Source organism: Pholcus phalangioides, unplaced genomic scaffold (assembly GCF_987345545.1).
Source record: "Pholcus phalangioides strain wild (caught in Gottingen) unplaced genomic scaffold, Ppha-v1.0 ptg000009l_1, whole genome shotgun sequence".
In the NCBI taxonomy this organism is placed as follows: domain Eukaryota; kingdom Metazoa; phylum Arthropoda; class Arachnida; order Araneae; family Pholcidae; genus Pholcus; species Pholcus phalangioides.
Window position 1 is genome coordinate 24,891,779 of NW_028301602.1, and position 17,508 is coordinate 24,909,286.

At 34.6% G+C, this 17,508-nt stretch overlaps 1 protein-coding gene across 1 annotated transcript; it reads left to right on the forward strand.

Moving 5' to 3' along the window:
• Nucleotides 1-1,947: 1,947 nt before the first annotated feature.
• LOC149082593 (tryptase-like) lies at nucleotides 1,948-16,732 on the forward strand. Its single transcript, XM_089236883.1, has 7 exons — nucleotides 1,948-2,105; nucleotides 9,132-9,237; nucleotides 10,064-10,287; nucleotides 10,403-10,500; nucleotides 12,599-12,882; nucleotides 13,022-13,173; nucleotides 16,428-16,732. The coding sequence occupies exons 2-7, from the start codon at nucleotides 9,150-9,152 to the stop codon at nucleotides 16,593-16,595; spliced, it is 1,014 nt and encodes a 337-aa protein (XP_089093009.1). The 5' UTR covers nucleotides 1,948-2,105; nucleotides 9,132-9,149; the 3' UTR covers nucleotides 16,596-16,732.
• Nucleotides 16,733-17,508: the final 776 nt, after the last annotated feature.

Below are 17,508 nucleotides of genomic sequence, written 5' to 3' on the forward strand. Positions count from 1 at the left end.
AATGTATTAAAATAATATTACATTCGAAATATATAACTGCCTTCATGATTTAAACTATAGTAAGAAAAAAATCGGGATGCGAACTTCAAATTAAAAAGAAAAGGAAAGAGAAATGCAAACAAAACATTTCAAAAAATTAGTGAAATCACAGCTATACATGCTTTGTAACAAAGAGTTGTCATTACCTGGAACATTTACAAGGGAATTCAAAATATGAAATGGGAAGGAAATGACCTCAGCTTATGTGCAAAGTCGATTCTGAATTTTCATCTTTAAACTGGCAGCAGTAATGAGCGTCTAATAGACCATTTACATATATGCGAAGCTACGCATCTAAGGGTTAAACCTGGTCCGGAATATATTCGTGAATTGTTGGAGGGTCTCATGTATTGGGAGAGGGGGGGGGTGTCTCAAGCCCCTAGGTTTTTTTAGCAATACATTGTATGGCATGGGGTTTTGCTTTCCTTCACAGTAGCCTCGTATATTTGATTTATATATATATATATATATATCATCGGAAATATGAAAAGAGAGAGGGTTCTTTGTATTTTTTGAAAATAAATTTGGAGGACTTTCCTTGGTAATAAAAAACAGTTGAATTGCAAAAAACTAAATGTGTCATTCAGCAGTTAGGCGTGAATCTCTCTTCGAATGAAGTCAAGGTTTTGACAATTTTTTTACATTAAAAAAAAAAAAACTTTTTGTTTATTTTTTTATTTTTTTGTTTGACGTGATAATGGTTTGATCGAGAACACAATTACAGTCAGTTATTGTTTCAGACACATCCTTTTCTCTTTAAACATCTTTTCGCTTCCCTTCCTGTCCATACACGCTTCGTAACACCAAGGTCAAGTTGATTCATGAACGTAGTCCCAACGAATGGACGCATTTCACTAAATTACAATGGTGTTTCATTCTTCCTTACCTGCACAGGGAAATTGAAATTAGTTTCACAAATTAAATTTCATTCATGTGGTCCGATATTTGAAGTTGTACGTATATAATTTAACAAATAAAAACCCCTAAGGCAACAAAAAATTTCAAATAAACTCTGGTACAACTCTAAAGTGCCATGATATGTAAAGTGGAAAATCATTGTCCTACACCCTATTATACGACTCACAATAAAATTTCACACCAAAAAAATCCATCATGACATTTTACGCTGTCATGGAACATTTTGGAAAAATATTGATTTAGCATAAATTTATTTTTAATAATTATTTTTCATGTCTTTTACAGCAATTATTACTTTCAAAATTTGAGTAATGTGTCCATTTTTATGCAAAGTATAGTCATAAAATAGTATAAGTCAACGCTTTAATTGCAAAAACTAAAACATTCCTTTATTACACAGTATATTTTGGGGGGAAATTCGATCTTGAATATTTTTTGTCGTATGATTTAACGTAAACCATTTGGTTGCATTTCATGCAAAAAAATAAAATTTAATTTACATAGTACGGACAATATATCATCTGCAAAAAAAGGCATAATATTTGAAACTTCTCTTTTCAACTGAATGACTGTCAACTGAAAATTTGGGACATTCGTGATTCTCATAAGCAATTTAAAAACGTTGCCGAACTTTCGCCGTTATTTATTGTAAGTGACCTTATAACAATAATGACCACGCGTTTTTCCCCATTATTTTCATCATTTTTTAGGGGATCTATTCAATCTCGCTTCAAGACGAGTTACGAATCAGAAATACTAAAAGATACGAGTATTCATTTCCACCCTCGTCACATAATCCGGAAGTACATTTCTTTTACCTCTTTCAAAATATAAACCGAGAAAAAGAAAAGAAAGAATGAGATTTAGATAGCTAGTAAAGGTGTAGATGCTTACACTGGTCAGTTGTCTGGTCACTTTTGTTTTCTAACCTCGAGGTTTGCTGGTGACCTACTCACAGACACCAGCATTAAGCTTCGTGCAGTCTTTCCGTTAACTCCTCATCATCAGTAGGAGAGAAAAGAAAGAAAAAGAAGAAAAAAAAGTTGATCGTCTCTCCTCTCAGCACTGGAAAGCGGCTATGTCAGCTTAATCTCTTAAAAACATCAAGGTATTATCTTCTTTTGGATACACGTACCTCCATATACCTGGTGAGTAAATTTTTAAGTTTTTATATACTTGAATGTGATAACTAGAGCCTGGATTGTATGAACTAAAAAAATGGCAAAATATGCTCTAAATATATGCAAATGTGCTCTAAAAAATGCAAATGGGCTTTAAATATGAAGAATAAAAAAGTTGAAAATGTTGAAATATGCATTAAAAAATCCAAGATATGCATAAAAACCCCAAAATATACATTAAAAATGTCTTGGAAAAGTAGAAAATTCCGAAACATACACCAAAAAAAAAGAGAAAATATACATTACTATTTCCAAAAAACATTTAACACTTTTGACATGTCTGTAAGGCTGATATTGCACTATAAAAGTTAGATAAAAGTTATTTTATAGAACTTGAAAAAATGCAACCAGTAAGCATATTGGTTATATTAGAGCGAATATAACTACTAGTCTTGTTGGTTGTTTTTTCTCAAGTTTTGTAAAAGATCTTTCATCAAACTTTTATAGTGTAAATTCCCCGCCTTTCAATAAAACGGTTGATATTTGGCAAGTACAGCATTAAAAACATCTCTATTAATTCACTAAATCACGCCTATGGAAAAAAAGCCGATGAATATTATGAGCAATATTTATTTGACAGTTTAAAAAAAAAGTGATTGGGCTTAAATAAACCTTCAAAAAAAATTTACTTATTCTGAAAATTCTTTGATTCTATGCATTTATATGCATTAATGTTAAGAAAGGCCAAAATAAGTATGTAAGAGGCCATATAATCCAGGCTCTAGTTGATAACACTTAAAATTATCAGAATTTCATTAATTTAAAATATATCATTTTTATTCACGAACTAAGTTATTTTACAATACTTCATTCCACTTTTTGTTTACAAAATTTATAAAGTATATCTCCGTTTCTATCATTACAACTTAAACCTGAAGACTTTAAATTCAACTTAACCTCAGAACAACTCTTAAACCTCAGAAAAACTAAACCAGTTGATCAGTATTAAGTCATTCTCTATAAACAACTTAATTAACATTTCTTATCAGATTGAATTTCCTTTTTAGTGTTTCTGGTATTCCCAAATGGTGTTCTGTTGATTTTATCGAGTTCTCCAATATTTTTTTTTAATAAAAATTACTTAAAAATATTATATCAGATTGATTTCTAATCGGTGTTTCGTGGCATTTAGGGGTGCCCCTACACCACATCGACATCAGATAAAGAAGGATACCGCGAGTTACGGTATTTCAAGTTCTAATCACATTCTCTAGGTGTCACGAACGTAAAGAGTTTTAGAATTTCACATACATATCTTTCAAATTAGAAAACAAAGTTTATAAATATACAGTAGACACTCGTTTTCACGAACCCGTGAGGACTTGATAATTAGTTCGTAAAAGGGAGAGACTATGAAAAAAAAATACGGGAAATAAAAAAATTAGTTGGTCATTCACATTTCATTGGCAAATTCCATGAAAATCACTTATTTCCGTTTGCTTCACATCAACATTTTGATAAATATGATTCCATGTAATTGCTGTAGAATAACATATCACGTGAATCTCGCTTCTCTGAAATATTTTCTGAATGGTGGAACGTCGCTGGAACCACTTACAGTATAAACGATCTTTTGTTGATCTTTGATTAGAGGACTCAATGTAATTTTTTGAATCCCGTACTTTTTGGTAATTTCTGTCTTTGTAAGAGAGTTCAAGCATATAAATTTCTTTCGAAATATTTTTTTTTCATCCACTGTCGAGTACGATATTTTTCGTTTTGTTGACATTGTGAAGAGGAAAGTAGACTAACAGCATTTGACTGAATCAGAGTTTGATCCAATGCCGTCTTAACGCAGGGGCCCACCGGAGCACGGCCCGGGGCCTCAAGTGAAGAGGGGCCTCAGAGAAATGAGTAGTTGAAGTCTTCGAGAATTTTACAGGTAGGACCTCAGAAGAATCACTTGGCCCGGGGCCCATAATGTTCTTAAGACGGCTCTGGTTCGATCGACTTAGAAATGGCTTATATACCTTATGTATTACACCATTTCTTAAACTACCAGTTTATACAATCATAAGGCACATAGAGTATATTTAAGTTGTGAACTTATCTCCAATTTTCTTGGTCAACAATCGAACCCGCCTTCCTGGAGCGTGTTCACAAACACAAAACACCTGTGTATTGATTATGAACACTTCTACCTCCCACTCTTGCTCTATATTTCAGTGTTTCTTAAGTAGGCAATATTGAAATGGTTACGAAGGGGGGCGATAGAAGCTATAGGAACATATGGGTTGACTTGAGTTGGGGGCGATAGGAGGAAAAAATTTATAAAGAAGGGGAAGGGCCGGTAGAACACAAAAAGTTTTGGAAACTCTGCTCTATTTTCTCTTAAGACACGTAAAACTGCCGAATTAAAGTTTAATTTTTATCACAATGAACTCAGAGAAGACCAATAAAATAACAAAAAAAGGAAACAGCAGGAGAAAAACGAAGTTCGTGAAATAAAGAGTTTATAAAAATGAGGGTTCGTAAAATAGAGTGGATTTTAACATTAGCTCTATGGCATAGTGTTCGGGATAGAGGACCAGATCGTAAAAAAAGAGCGTGTTCGTAAATTGGAGGTTCGTAAAATCAAGCGTCAGCGTAGTACATCAATCTCTCTATTGTATAATAATGAATTGTTTGACGGAACGTTTCAACTTGCTGTTGAAAGTTAATGAGTGGATTCGTAGTGACACAAGTCGTGAAAGCCTCGTACTTCCATAACGAGGGAAATGCAATCGGTGTATTGGAAAATAGCTTCATAGTCAATGAGATAATAATAGCTTCTCCTTATTTGGGAGGGGGGGGGGATTTGTACATTACGTCAGTTAGACACTGCTCTTGAGCCTAGATTACGTGGGTTTTATCTAGAAAACATTTGTCCCGAATTATTTTTGTTTCTGATAATCTGATAGCGATCGATAAAAGTTTTGTTATCGCATTTTTCTGGGGTCAAGATGATTCAACCACGATAATCCCATAAAAAAGATATCAAAAACTGTGTAAATTCATAAAAATTTGTGTTAAAATTTTTTTTATATTCTCTAATGATGATTCCTCTGAAGAATGTAGGAGAGAAACTATCTGATTCTGATCACCACAATGTTTCTTTGAAATCTTGCATTGAAATTGTGAATCGAAATTGTACAATTTCACATCAGCGAGCACGATAGACTGCTAGATTGCGACCCATATTTAAAAAAATTTCTTTTTGAAGTATATTTTTACATACAATAGACGTAAATGAATCAAAACAATTTTTTTTAGTCGTCAGTATTGGCTCACGTGTGAAGGTTATAGGGATAGGGCCGAAAAATTCGTCCGTTATACGTTCCGTTCGCTGTAGGGAGTTCAACTGTATATAAGAAAATGAAAAGGCATGAGCTCGCACAACACACCAGAGTTGATCAGAGGTAAATGAAAAGTATAATCGAGAAGTTCGACAATTAAATTTGATTGACTACTCCTGATATAATGGTGCACAATTCTGAAAGAAAAGGAAATCCTTCTGAAATTTCTGGGTTTACACTCACTGGAATGGCGTAGAATCGCTGCAGATCTGAAGATGTGCTACAAACTAGTCCACCAAATTGTTTATCTACCATCGAGAGAGCCTTTCTTTGAGATCATAGACAGGCGAGTTAACCTACGTAGGCATCGCTTCCAAATAAGAATACCAATGGCTAGAAGAGATTGCTTTTTCCACGGATATTGATGCCGTGTGGCAAGAATATGGAACAGTCTTCCATCAGAACTTGTATGTGCCTCCTACGCAAGATTTGCTTCCACTATTGGGGATTTCGACCTGGCTCCGTATGCGAAGTGCTTCCCGTACTGACTATTATTATTATTTTTTTTTTCTTCCAGTATAAGTGCATTTCATGCCTTCTGGGGTTATTATTGTAAATAAAATCTACTTTAATCCGTTACCTTAAACGGGGAAAGTAATTGGCAATTATGGCCTACCAAAAATTGCAAAAAAATATGTTTATTGCCTTCATATACACACTAGATATTCGCAGAAAATGTTCCTAATTTATTAAGGGTAAAAGAGATCTTTGCAGGTTATTTTAGTGTAAAGAGAAATGAAGAAATTTCCGTAATTTCATTTACAAAAGTTTAAGAATATTGTGACACATTTAAGAAATTACGACATAGGGCAGTAGTGTAATAACATATATAAACGAAAACATTTCCGAGCCGCAATAAACATTATTATCATCTGAAAAAATCATTTTTCCTTTCTATTTTTTCCCCGTTCATTTTGCGCTTGTAACAACATTTTGCGTGATTGTATTTGAGAAGGAAAAATAATGAAAAGTCATTGAAGCAGCTGATGCCTGTGCACAAAGTCCAAAAAGTTCGGAAAATTGTTTGGAATTACGCAACTAGAAAATTAATTTCTTTTAGAAATCTAATTAGATTTTCATTCACCAAATTTGATTTTTAATTACTCCATTTAATGTTTTTTAAATTAATTTCTATCGTTAAACATAAACTTTCCATAAATGCTTTCTCATATAACCAAAGAGTATTACATTAATACTTGACATATTCATCCAAGATTTGTGTAAGTATTAATATAAAGGTCTAACCGGAACAGTTTGAGAATCGAATTCGAAAATGAAAACAAAACTACTTTTAGTTTTGAAAATGTTCTTTTTCTTCCTCGATTTTATTGCATTGCTGAAGGTCAAGGACATTCGATGTATGATCGACGGTTTTCTATTATTATGAAGAAGGAAGAAAGGATCATAATGGAGGAAAAAAAAACAAAAAAATTCTATTGTTATCTAATAAGGTGGAGGAAACACACATTTTTTTGCACGTTTCACGCTCGTTGCACGGAATTTCAAAAGCATTTCGGATATAATTTTTTTCTTTGTTTTTTTTTGGAATCATAATGATGCAGAATATGAGGGAGAAGAATTTTTACAATTTTTCGGTCAATGTTTTTGTCCTTTAAACTAATAAAGTAACCTCCGGGGAAAAAATAAATAAATTTTCCATCTCAAATCAATAAAAATATTTAAAAATAATATTTTTGTACAAAACTTCTACTAAATCACGAGACCAATCACACGACACTAAACTCAACTGAATAACTCACGATAGAATAAACAATCTTCTTATTTAAACGAATTCACATTTTTTAGGAAAAATCCGCTCTCTCTTGGGGATTCTCATTAGCTTTATACAGTTTAGCTTCTATCCTCATACCCTATTTATTTATGAATTCATTTTTAATTAGTTAAAATACATAACTTATTGTAACAAAATTTCTCTCAATAAAAACAATGATACCTATAGTCCGTTTCAGGTTAACTTTGCAGTGCAGAGAAAGGTAGAGAGTTGTATTCCTTCGCCGCCGCAAAATATAGTTCCCATATATCGGAAGCTTACGATGATCATTTATGCAGAATATTTCAATTTTTTCGAATGATTTAAAAAAAATACTGAAAAAATATCGTTCTGAACCGATCTTTATTCGTTTAAAATTTTTAAATTAGAAAAAATATTGGTTACTATTATACGTAAAAAAAATATTTTTTCTCAATAAGAGATTTTGGGGAGAATCAGCCATACCTTACCGCGACCGCACATCGATACATTGGTTGAAAGGCTATCGTTGTCATAGCAACGTGTGATGCGGTTCCCTCGTAGCTTTCCCTTTACTGCAAAGTTAACTTGAAACGAACTATAGACCTACGCATTTTTCGGGTAACGAATTTTCTTTTCGTTGCTTTTCTGCCTCGGCTAACGGATGCGGCTGACGAACATTTTCGTTGATATGAATGCACACGCTAACATAAAACAACCTCGTCCTGAGTTTTAGCACCAATCATAATCAGAATTGCTGTCAATCGAGCTAGATTAACTAATATGTTCACCTCAGAACCTTTTCCCAAAGATATACCTCCACTTTTCTCTGTGTAAGTTTTTAAATCATTTCATGGAAAATGAAAGATTTAACTAATATAAATGCATTGGGGGAGGGGAAACCGATGTTTTCACAGCTCACGTTCTTTCAGTGCAAGACACTTAAAATCAAACCTGAACAGTGCATTCTCGGAGCTTATCTTTTCCATCTGCATGTATCAGACAAATAAATGAGCTGACCGAATCACAAATGGATGAAACACCCATGAACTCGATCTCGACTTGGTTGTATACATAGTGTAAAATAAACATATCTTCAGTATATCATCTTCCTTCAAATTCTCATTTATTCAATTTTGAAGCTGTTCATTTTAGCCTTCGGTTAGTTTTTGTCTTTTCATAGGGCTTGGGTGCTTCAAAAAAACTTATCATTAAATTTTGGGCAGTACCTGAAACGAATTAAACGATTTTCCATTGAAGCCTACTGAAATCGCATTTCGGCTAATGAACGCTAACATTCCGGACTGAATTATCTTTGTTAGCCAAGGCGCCAAGGGCGTAGCCAGGGGGGGGACTTGGGGGTCTGGTCCCCCCCCGAAATGTGAGAAAATGACCGAAAAAAGGGAAAAAGATGGCCAAATCCATTGTTCTGTCACTTTGGTCCCCCCCGAAATGAAAGTGGTCCCCCCCCCGAACGAAATTTCTGGCTACGCCCCTGCAAGGCGCGAATGTGAGCCGATGACCCATTTAAAAAAGTCATTCCGCAGAGAGCAGGCAGACCTTCAACATAATACTTACATAACATGAAAATACAATCATTTATCATCTTCACATAGAAATATGGAAGAAGACAGCACCAGTAAGAACATACAAATAATATAACTACGGGATGCAGATACAGTTAAGTAGTAGTAGTAGCAGCCGAGGCATCATTGTATATAAATTTCTTGTTTCAATGTTAGAACTATACGAAAGGACTGACTATAACAGTGGTGGCTCAAACTTAGAAAATGTATCGTGGTCTTTTTTCCAATATTATTGCTCGAATCTATTCCTGTTCTGTTGTTATAATTTAATTTACTTGTTCATGTTGAAAATGATTGTTATTTTTCCCCCTTTTTATTTTAGGATGTAGTTCTCGAGAGGATGATTTTCAGCTATGTTACAATAGCTATAATTATCATGCTCTTATCGAATGGGGTTCTAGATGCGCAGTTGGACAACAACGATTCCGGTGAGAATATTCGAATTGCGTAAATAGGATTGTCATGCTAATATTTGAGGTTCGCCCAATGCTCGGAATTCGGACATTGGCCATAACAGATTCATTGAAAGCATCTGTTTGTTTGTTTGTTTTTTTACACAATGGGTTCTTCCAAATACTTCCTTTATAATACAGTCACGATACAACGTGACATTTGTAACGATACAACGATATCCTTTACTACGATAAACCTTTCTATAACAATATTTTTTTAGGATATTTCGAAATTGCTCTCTACAACGATATTTTTAATATTTCCACGCAAAATCACCCTCAATATATTTTAAATTGCTCACCAATTTTGGTTCTTTCGAGGATGTTTAATAACATCGGTATTTTGCACTATCTACCACACCGAGTGTTAATGAAGTTGCCTTGAAGTTGTTTTTTGTGTAGTACACAACATCATTGTGCACGAAACAACTTTTAAGAATGAAGCAACTAACTGAACTTTATTAATCAACTAACTAATTGGAATTTTTTGCTTTGAATGAAACTTGATAATGCATTTTATGGTAGTACTAACATCACCAATTCAAAACAGATGCAGCAACATAAATTTGTCGTGGCCTGATGATAATGCTACCTCTCTACAACGATATTTTTTCCTTGATTCACAGAGAAGCATTATATCGAGGTTTCACTGTATTTGTTTTGCCAAAGTTTTTTTATTTTCCTCCATTCTCGTGTTTGTTTGCATTGTGAATGATATTTATGATATTATACGTCGGTGGGAAAAAAATGTGCTAATTTATATAACTTTAAAAATTCTACTTTCTTTTTTTTTAATTTTCAGACGACGTTTATCAGTGTGATTGCATGAAATACTGGGAATGCATCAATTCTGGAGGGTTACCCTACACATATTGTACTTTTGGAAACGGGATATGCTGCTTCGTTAGCCCGAACTCGAAGAAAGTGGGCATATTGCCGAAACGAGCCAAGTTGGCGTCATGCGGTCAGAAAGGAACTGACGACGGTGAAGATGGTGTCTCTGATCCTGGAGAATGGGCTTGGCATGTATGTTGGATTTTTTTTTTTTTTACAAATATTAGAAAGTGTGGACAGTGTGATTGCCTAGTTCACTTTATGTAAAAAATAACTAACAAAAGGTTGAAATGTTTTATTTTCACAGGCTGCAATACTTGAGAAGCCTCTTGATCTGTATGTTTGTGGTGGCTCCTTAATTGATGAGCTGTGGGTGCTGACATCAGCTCATTGCATCGATGACTAGTAAGTAGATGATTACCACTTTTGTCATCGGTTTTAGGTAGTGATTTCTCTATTGTAATGATGGTCATTTCTCTATTGTAATGATGGTCATTTCTCTATTGTAATGATGGTCATTTCTCTATTGTAATGATGGTCATTTCTCTATTGTAATGATGGTCATTTCTCTATTGTAATGATGGTCATTTCTCTATTGTAATGATGGTCATTTCTCTATTGTAAATGATGGTCATTTCTCTATTGTAATGATGGTCATTTCTCTTTGGTATTGATAGTCATTTCTCTTTGGTATTGATAGTCATTTCTCTTTGGTATTGATAGTCATTTCTCTTTGGTATTGATAGTCATTTCTCTTTGGTATTGATAGTCATTTCTCTTTGGTATTGATAGTCATTTCTCTTTGGTATTGATAGTCATTTCTCTTTGGTATTGATAGTCATTTCTCTTTGGTATTGATAGTCATTTCTCTTTGGTATTGATAGTCATTTCTCTTTGGTATTGATAGTCATTTCTCTTTGGTATTGATAGTCATTTCTCTTTGGTATTGATAGTCATTTCTCTTTGGTATTGATAGTCATTTCTCTTTGGTATTGATAGTCATTTCTCTTTGGTATTGATAGTCATTTCTCTTTGGTATTGATAGTCATTTCTCTTTGGTATTGATAGTCATTTCTCTTTGGTATTGATAGTCATTTCTCTTTGGTATTGATAGTCATTTCTCTTTGGTATTGATAGTCATTTCCCTGTGAAGATGGTGACTCTACATGAATTTTCACCATACTTACATAACATGAAAATTCAGGCATTTACCATCTTCACAAGAACACGAAACAAACGCAGCTTTGTGACACCATTAATACACACATACATTCGGAGCACACATTCCAGGGGGGTATCGAATCGTACGAAATTCTGCAGAGGAATATGTACGAGGTGGATGTACGGCTACCACAGGGGGTGCACAACAATTTTAGCCAGCGGGACAGATATGCAGTATATCTGCCGTGCACCCGTATTTTACGGAACATTTCCGTTATTTTGAAAAATGTTCCGGGTTTTTTTTCCTCCTTATTTCTCAACGATACTTAGCCTACTTGACTTTGTGTAACCAAGAATTAGGATTATTTTAAACGACTCAAAAATTATATTATGATAATAATGACCATCACAATTAATTACAGCCATATAAATATATTCATCTCACATATTAATAACATGCATGTTCTTTTTTTATGAATTATTTGCCTTTGACAGTTTTTCTTGGCTGTAATTGGTAATTTTTCTCACAATATTTTGACTGTAATTGGCAATATTCCGTATGAATCCCGATTGCCCGTATTTTTATGAAAGAAATATGATCAACCTATGATCGTGTGGTTAACAGATCTGGTTCTGTGTATTGAAAACACATCGAAACACATTTCGGGGCCATATGGGACCCCTAGCAGAGCCACATCTGGCCCGCGGGCCAGAAATTGGGCATCCCTGCTCTATGATATTAATAATCATTTCTCTTTCTCTATGATATTGAGATGATCTCTATGATATTGATTCAGTTTCTCTATGATATTGATTCAGTTTCTCTATGATATTGATTCAGTTTCTCTATGATATTGATTCAGTTTCTCTATGATATTGATTCAGTTTCTCTATGATATTGATTCAGTTTCTCTATGATATTGATTCAGTTTCTCTATGATATTGATTCAGTTTCTCTATGATATTGATTCAGTTTCTCTATGATATTGATTCAGTTTCTCTATGATATTGAGATGATCTCTATGATATTTATAGTTGTTTCTCTATGATACTGATAGTTGTTTCTCTATGATACTGATAGTTGTTTCTCTGCGATATTTATAGTTGTTTCTCTGCGATATTAATAGTTGTTTCTCTGCGATATTAACAGCCATTATCATTTCTCTACGATCATCGTTTTTCTATGACACTGATAGTCGTTGCTCTATGATATGGATACAAATTGGTAAAAGCTTGTATTCTCCCAAGTATCATACAATTACGATGCATTATATATTTTAATTGCATGCACAAAATTGTGAAACTAAACTTTCTATTTTTGTGATAATTGAATGTTCTGCAGCAGTAACAATCCCAGGTCACTGAAAGTCCGCTTGGGAGAACACGACGTATCGAACGCTGACGAGCCTCACCGTCATGAAGAGTTCGACGTGGCCAGAATAGCCTTACACCCTCAGTTCAACAACGAGACACTGGAGAATGACATCGCCCTGATTCGGCTCAGAAAGAAAGCCCGGAGGCTTCCACACATCAACACCGTCTGTATGCCGGATTCGTCGGGATCCGAAACTGAAATGTTGTCCTCATCCCGCTGTTATATAACAGGGTGGGGTCGAACGTCAGAAGGTTTGTAGAATATATATATATATACTCCGAGTTCTTTTTCTGGGGGGCGTGAAACGATAATTAATTATGAAAATGAATAAATTTTCAGTCGTTTTTAGTTATATATTTCTCACTATATTTTTCCTCCATTTTCCTTCAGAACAAACTCATTCATTTGTCTTAAAAGAAGTGCGAGTTCCAATCTGGAATCGAGACAGGTGCGAAGCTGCATTGCAGTTACATTTCGGAACGGAGTACCATTTACCGGAGACTTCCATCTGCGCAGGCGCGGAAGGTAGAGATGCATGTGATGTAAGTTTTAAGCAACTTCACTATCAAGTGAATTCAATAGAAGCTTTTGTGTCAACTGACAAAGTATTTTCGCGTGTGGTTTCATTTAAGTTTTCAGGAGAGAAGCACGGAAAATATAAAAATACCAGTTCAATATTTCGAGTTAAAAATGAAAATAATTTCTTACGAGGGGAGAGGGACAGAATTTTGTTAATATCAAGCGAGCGGCACATTTCTAGATCACTATAGATACCCGCTCTGCAGTTCTCGATCACTTGAGTGATCCGCGGTACATTTCTAGATCACTTGAGTGATCCGCGGTACATTTCTAGATCACTTGAGTGGCCTGCGGCACATTTACGGATCACTTAAAGTGTTCCGCGTTACAGTTTCAAACAAATGAAGTGGCCCGCTTTATACTAAAGGTCGAGTACCCTTGCCCTAATTACTATGAAAAATGGTCGTGCACTCAACCGAGGTTACGATGATTCTCAGAAAAAAGGTTCCATTCTTTAGCATGCGAGAGGGCAGTTGGGCCTCTCTGGACCGCCAACGAAGAGCATCTCGTGAGAAACTGTTTTCCACTTTGAGGTAGTTATGAGATATAGTAGGGCTAAGATGTTATGACCTAAAAACTGATCGAAAATGCTCTATAGAAAATGCATTTGTGCCCTAAAAAACTAAAAATACGACCTAAAAACTGAAAATATGGCATAAAAAATAAAAAAACATTCCCTATAAAGCCAAAAAATGCCTATAATTTTATATTTTTCCAGTAACACTAACTTTAGTAAAACAAATGTGAAATGAAAATATTAATATAATTCTTAAATACTGTTTTAAAAAACTACTCGTTACTTCGAATTTCAGTTTAAAAAAACGGGGTAATATTAAGTAGCACCTGACTTCGACTACTTTGCACTTGGTACCGAGAACTATAATTCAAAGACTTTACACTTTACAACGGATACTTCGCACTGATATTTAACACTAGAATGGAAGGAGCAGTCATTTTGATGGTTTTTGATCTTGAAAACGCTGTAATCTCAGCAGTATTTGAGGTACACACACACACTCTGTTTTTGGTGACTTTTCATTATTTCCACACTTATCTCTGTGTATAAAAAGTTGAAGACATTGAAGGTTTTGTTCGGGAGATATCGACGTTTATGCCTAGAACGGCCGAGAGCAGTCATTTTGACTGCTATATGTAAATTGTATGTTTTCTCCTTGTGGTGGGTGTTGATGTAAACTTTTGCTTCTAGGTTTATTCCCTATCATCCCCTAATGGCACACATAACACAATATATGTTCATGAGTAACATGCCAATAAGAAAAATAAACTAAAATAATGAAATTCATTGCATCATGTTACTGGGCAATCTAAAGAGTGTATGGACAGGGACAGTATGTATCCACAATCAAAACACTATATCTTATTGAGCTATAGCCTCTGTTATGAAAGTTGTGGAACCTTTTTTTTCCTTCTGACCGTTCACCTGGCAAGCTGTTTTTGTTTTGGTTTGACATTTCATAATTCTTCATGCCACCATCTGCTTTGAAAGCTTCCTAGAAAACAGAAATGGCTCTTAGAAAAAGGATGTATTAGAACAAAATAGCCAAATTTTATCAGTGCTGAATGATATTCAGGGCAATAAATCTGAGACTGGCAATAAATCTGAGACGATGCAAACTCTTGACAACGAAAATCATGATTTTTTTTCTGCTGTATCTACCCGGAAGAGGAAGTAGTGATTCTGGAAGTGACTGTTCTGAATCAGATAATACTGACGAAAACAAAAGACAAAGATGTTGTTGGTTTTTTTAATTGTATATTCTTCTTAAGTTAATTTGTAGTGTGGAATTTTAATAACGCCCTAGATCTTACTCGTTAGTGCAAATTTATAGTGGCAAAACAGTATATGTTATTCATAGCGTGTGCGAAGAACTAAATAAAGTGAATAAAAAAGACTGTGATATACATATAAAAATGTGTACATCATCAAAATAGAGCAATGTATGATATGTGATGTAAATGCAATTTTTATCTATCTTTTTTCATGGTAAATCTTGTCCGCAGATGCCCTCCAATTTTATTTCTAGTTGGAAAGTCATTTTATGGACACCCCGTATGCTTAAGAAAACGCAAATTTCTTCAAAATTAACCATGTGGGATAATGCTAGTTTTTTTTATTGTCAAAATTCAGTGTTATTAAATACATTGAACTAAAAAGGAACAGCAGTCGCAAAATGTATGTATTGTGTGTATGCATGTAAATACCATAAAATAATTATATAGTCCAGCATCCTCTTCTAGTGTTAAAGTGCTAAGTATATGTTTTATAGTAGATGTCATCCAAAGTGAAGTGCGCGTGTGTGTCGTGTGCAGTATTAATCAAGTAAACTTAATCCTCCAAAATCATCCAAACTACCATGAATATCACAAAATCAGTAAGTAACGAAGGCGGCTTCATAGCCGCAACATAGCCTCAACCGGCTATGGCCTTATTAAAAAACATCAAAGCATGTAAAAATATTGATGCCTTTCTATCTCTGGACCTGCCCAGAATCGATTAGATGATGAAACAATTTACAGCTATTAAATAATACATTATTATTCGAGAAAGGGGAAAGAACAATTTGAAGGGATCTTGAAGGACCGCCAGGCAAACTTGAGTGCAAGACTAGCTTTCAAAAAGTCTACTCCTGGACATTTCCATCTTGAAAAATGGGGGAAAAAAATCAGTAATGTCAATAGGATGGAGAAAAGGTCCATTCTTTCCCCCCCCCCCAATACTGAATAAGTTTTCAGTAAGAAATATGAGATGGCTAGAGGAAAAGCCATTTTCATTAAAAATGCTGAAATATGTACCAATTCCTTGAAAACGTGAAAATATGCCTCGGGAAAAACAATTGATTAAAAAAAACCCTAAAAATTACTGAAAATCATGAAAAAAACGGTCTCTATTGCGACCATCAAAAGCGTGCCATTTATTAAATACAGAATTTTTTTTAAGCTCTAGGACGGACCAAATGGGTCCCTAAGAGCTACATAAATGTATGTTTTGTCTTTTGTTCTGTTGTCTTTATTTATTTATTTTGTATATTATTTGTATTCTGTATTCATGTGTGCTGTTTTGCAATAATAAAAAAAATAGCAAAATATGCAAAATCACGAGAAAAATATGAAAAGTCATAGAAATCCTAATCCCATAAGCAATCGTAGAGTAACTTATAGTTTTCTTAATCTTTTTTCTTTTTTCCAATCTGCGTAGGGTGATGGAGGGGGTCCGCTGGTGTGCGAGAAGAAGTCAAGGTGGTATCAAGTCGGAATAATTTCATTTGGTATCGGATGCGGAAGAAGGAACATTCCAGGAGTTTATACAAGAGTCCATGCGTTTTCGCCGTGGATACACAACACTGTACTCGGCGCTAGGCCATGACGGAGACCCAAGAATAAACCCAGTGAAAAATTAGTGGATGGGAAGTTTTGACTCGATGTCTATCGCTAGCCTCATCTATGGTTATGCCGTGCCAACTTCATACCTTCGAAAGCGACAAGTGGTCGATTCCTGACTGTCTCTACCATTACAGACTTTTTTAATTAATGTTTTATCGTTCATTTTTAACGTAATAAATATTCAAAATTCTTGAAAAAGTTTCGAAAAAACAATCTTGAAAAAGTTTCCGTGTTATGAGCTGTGTCTACAGCCGTCGCTGTACATAAGAAAGCATTCAAACCTTAGGCCGAGATTGCACTAAAAAACAGGCAGACAAACATGACCACTGACTGCCCAGAGAGACCATCTTAGGAGGGCTTGCGCTCTTTCTCAAAGGAATGAACAGTCTCGGAGCACACTAAATAACAGATTTTTTGCCAAACTTAAAAAAAACAAAAACCCAATAAGCCTATTAGTTGCATTCGCTCGAACGTAACCGATCTGCTTATTGGTTGAATTTTCCAAGTATTGTAAAAGATCTTCGATCAAACTTTTATACTGTAATCCCAGCTTTAAAGCCATAATGAAGAGAATGTTTTTTGAAAGAAAATTCTCTTCTAACATTCACCGCTAGAAGGTTTTTCCTTATAACAGTGATACCTCGGCTTCCGAATTTTTTGGTTAACGAATATTTTTTTCGACGTTTTTCTGCCTCAACTAACGAGTACGGATTTGGCGCTGAACATTGTTCATATGGATGCACGCGCTAACCTAAAACAACGCTGAAAGCTAAATTTTCGTGCTAATCATAATGAATCCAATGAGCAATTGTTATTTGAGCAAGATTGATTTATTTCCAACTCTGGAATCGCTTTCCAAATACGCCTCCCTCCAATTTTCAGAAGAATTTTGAGTA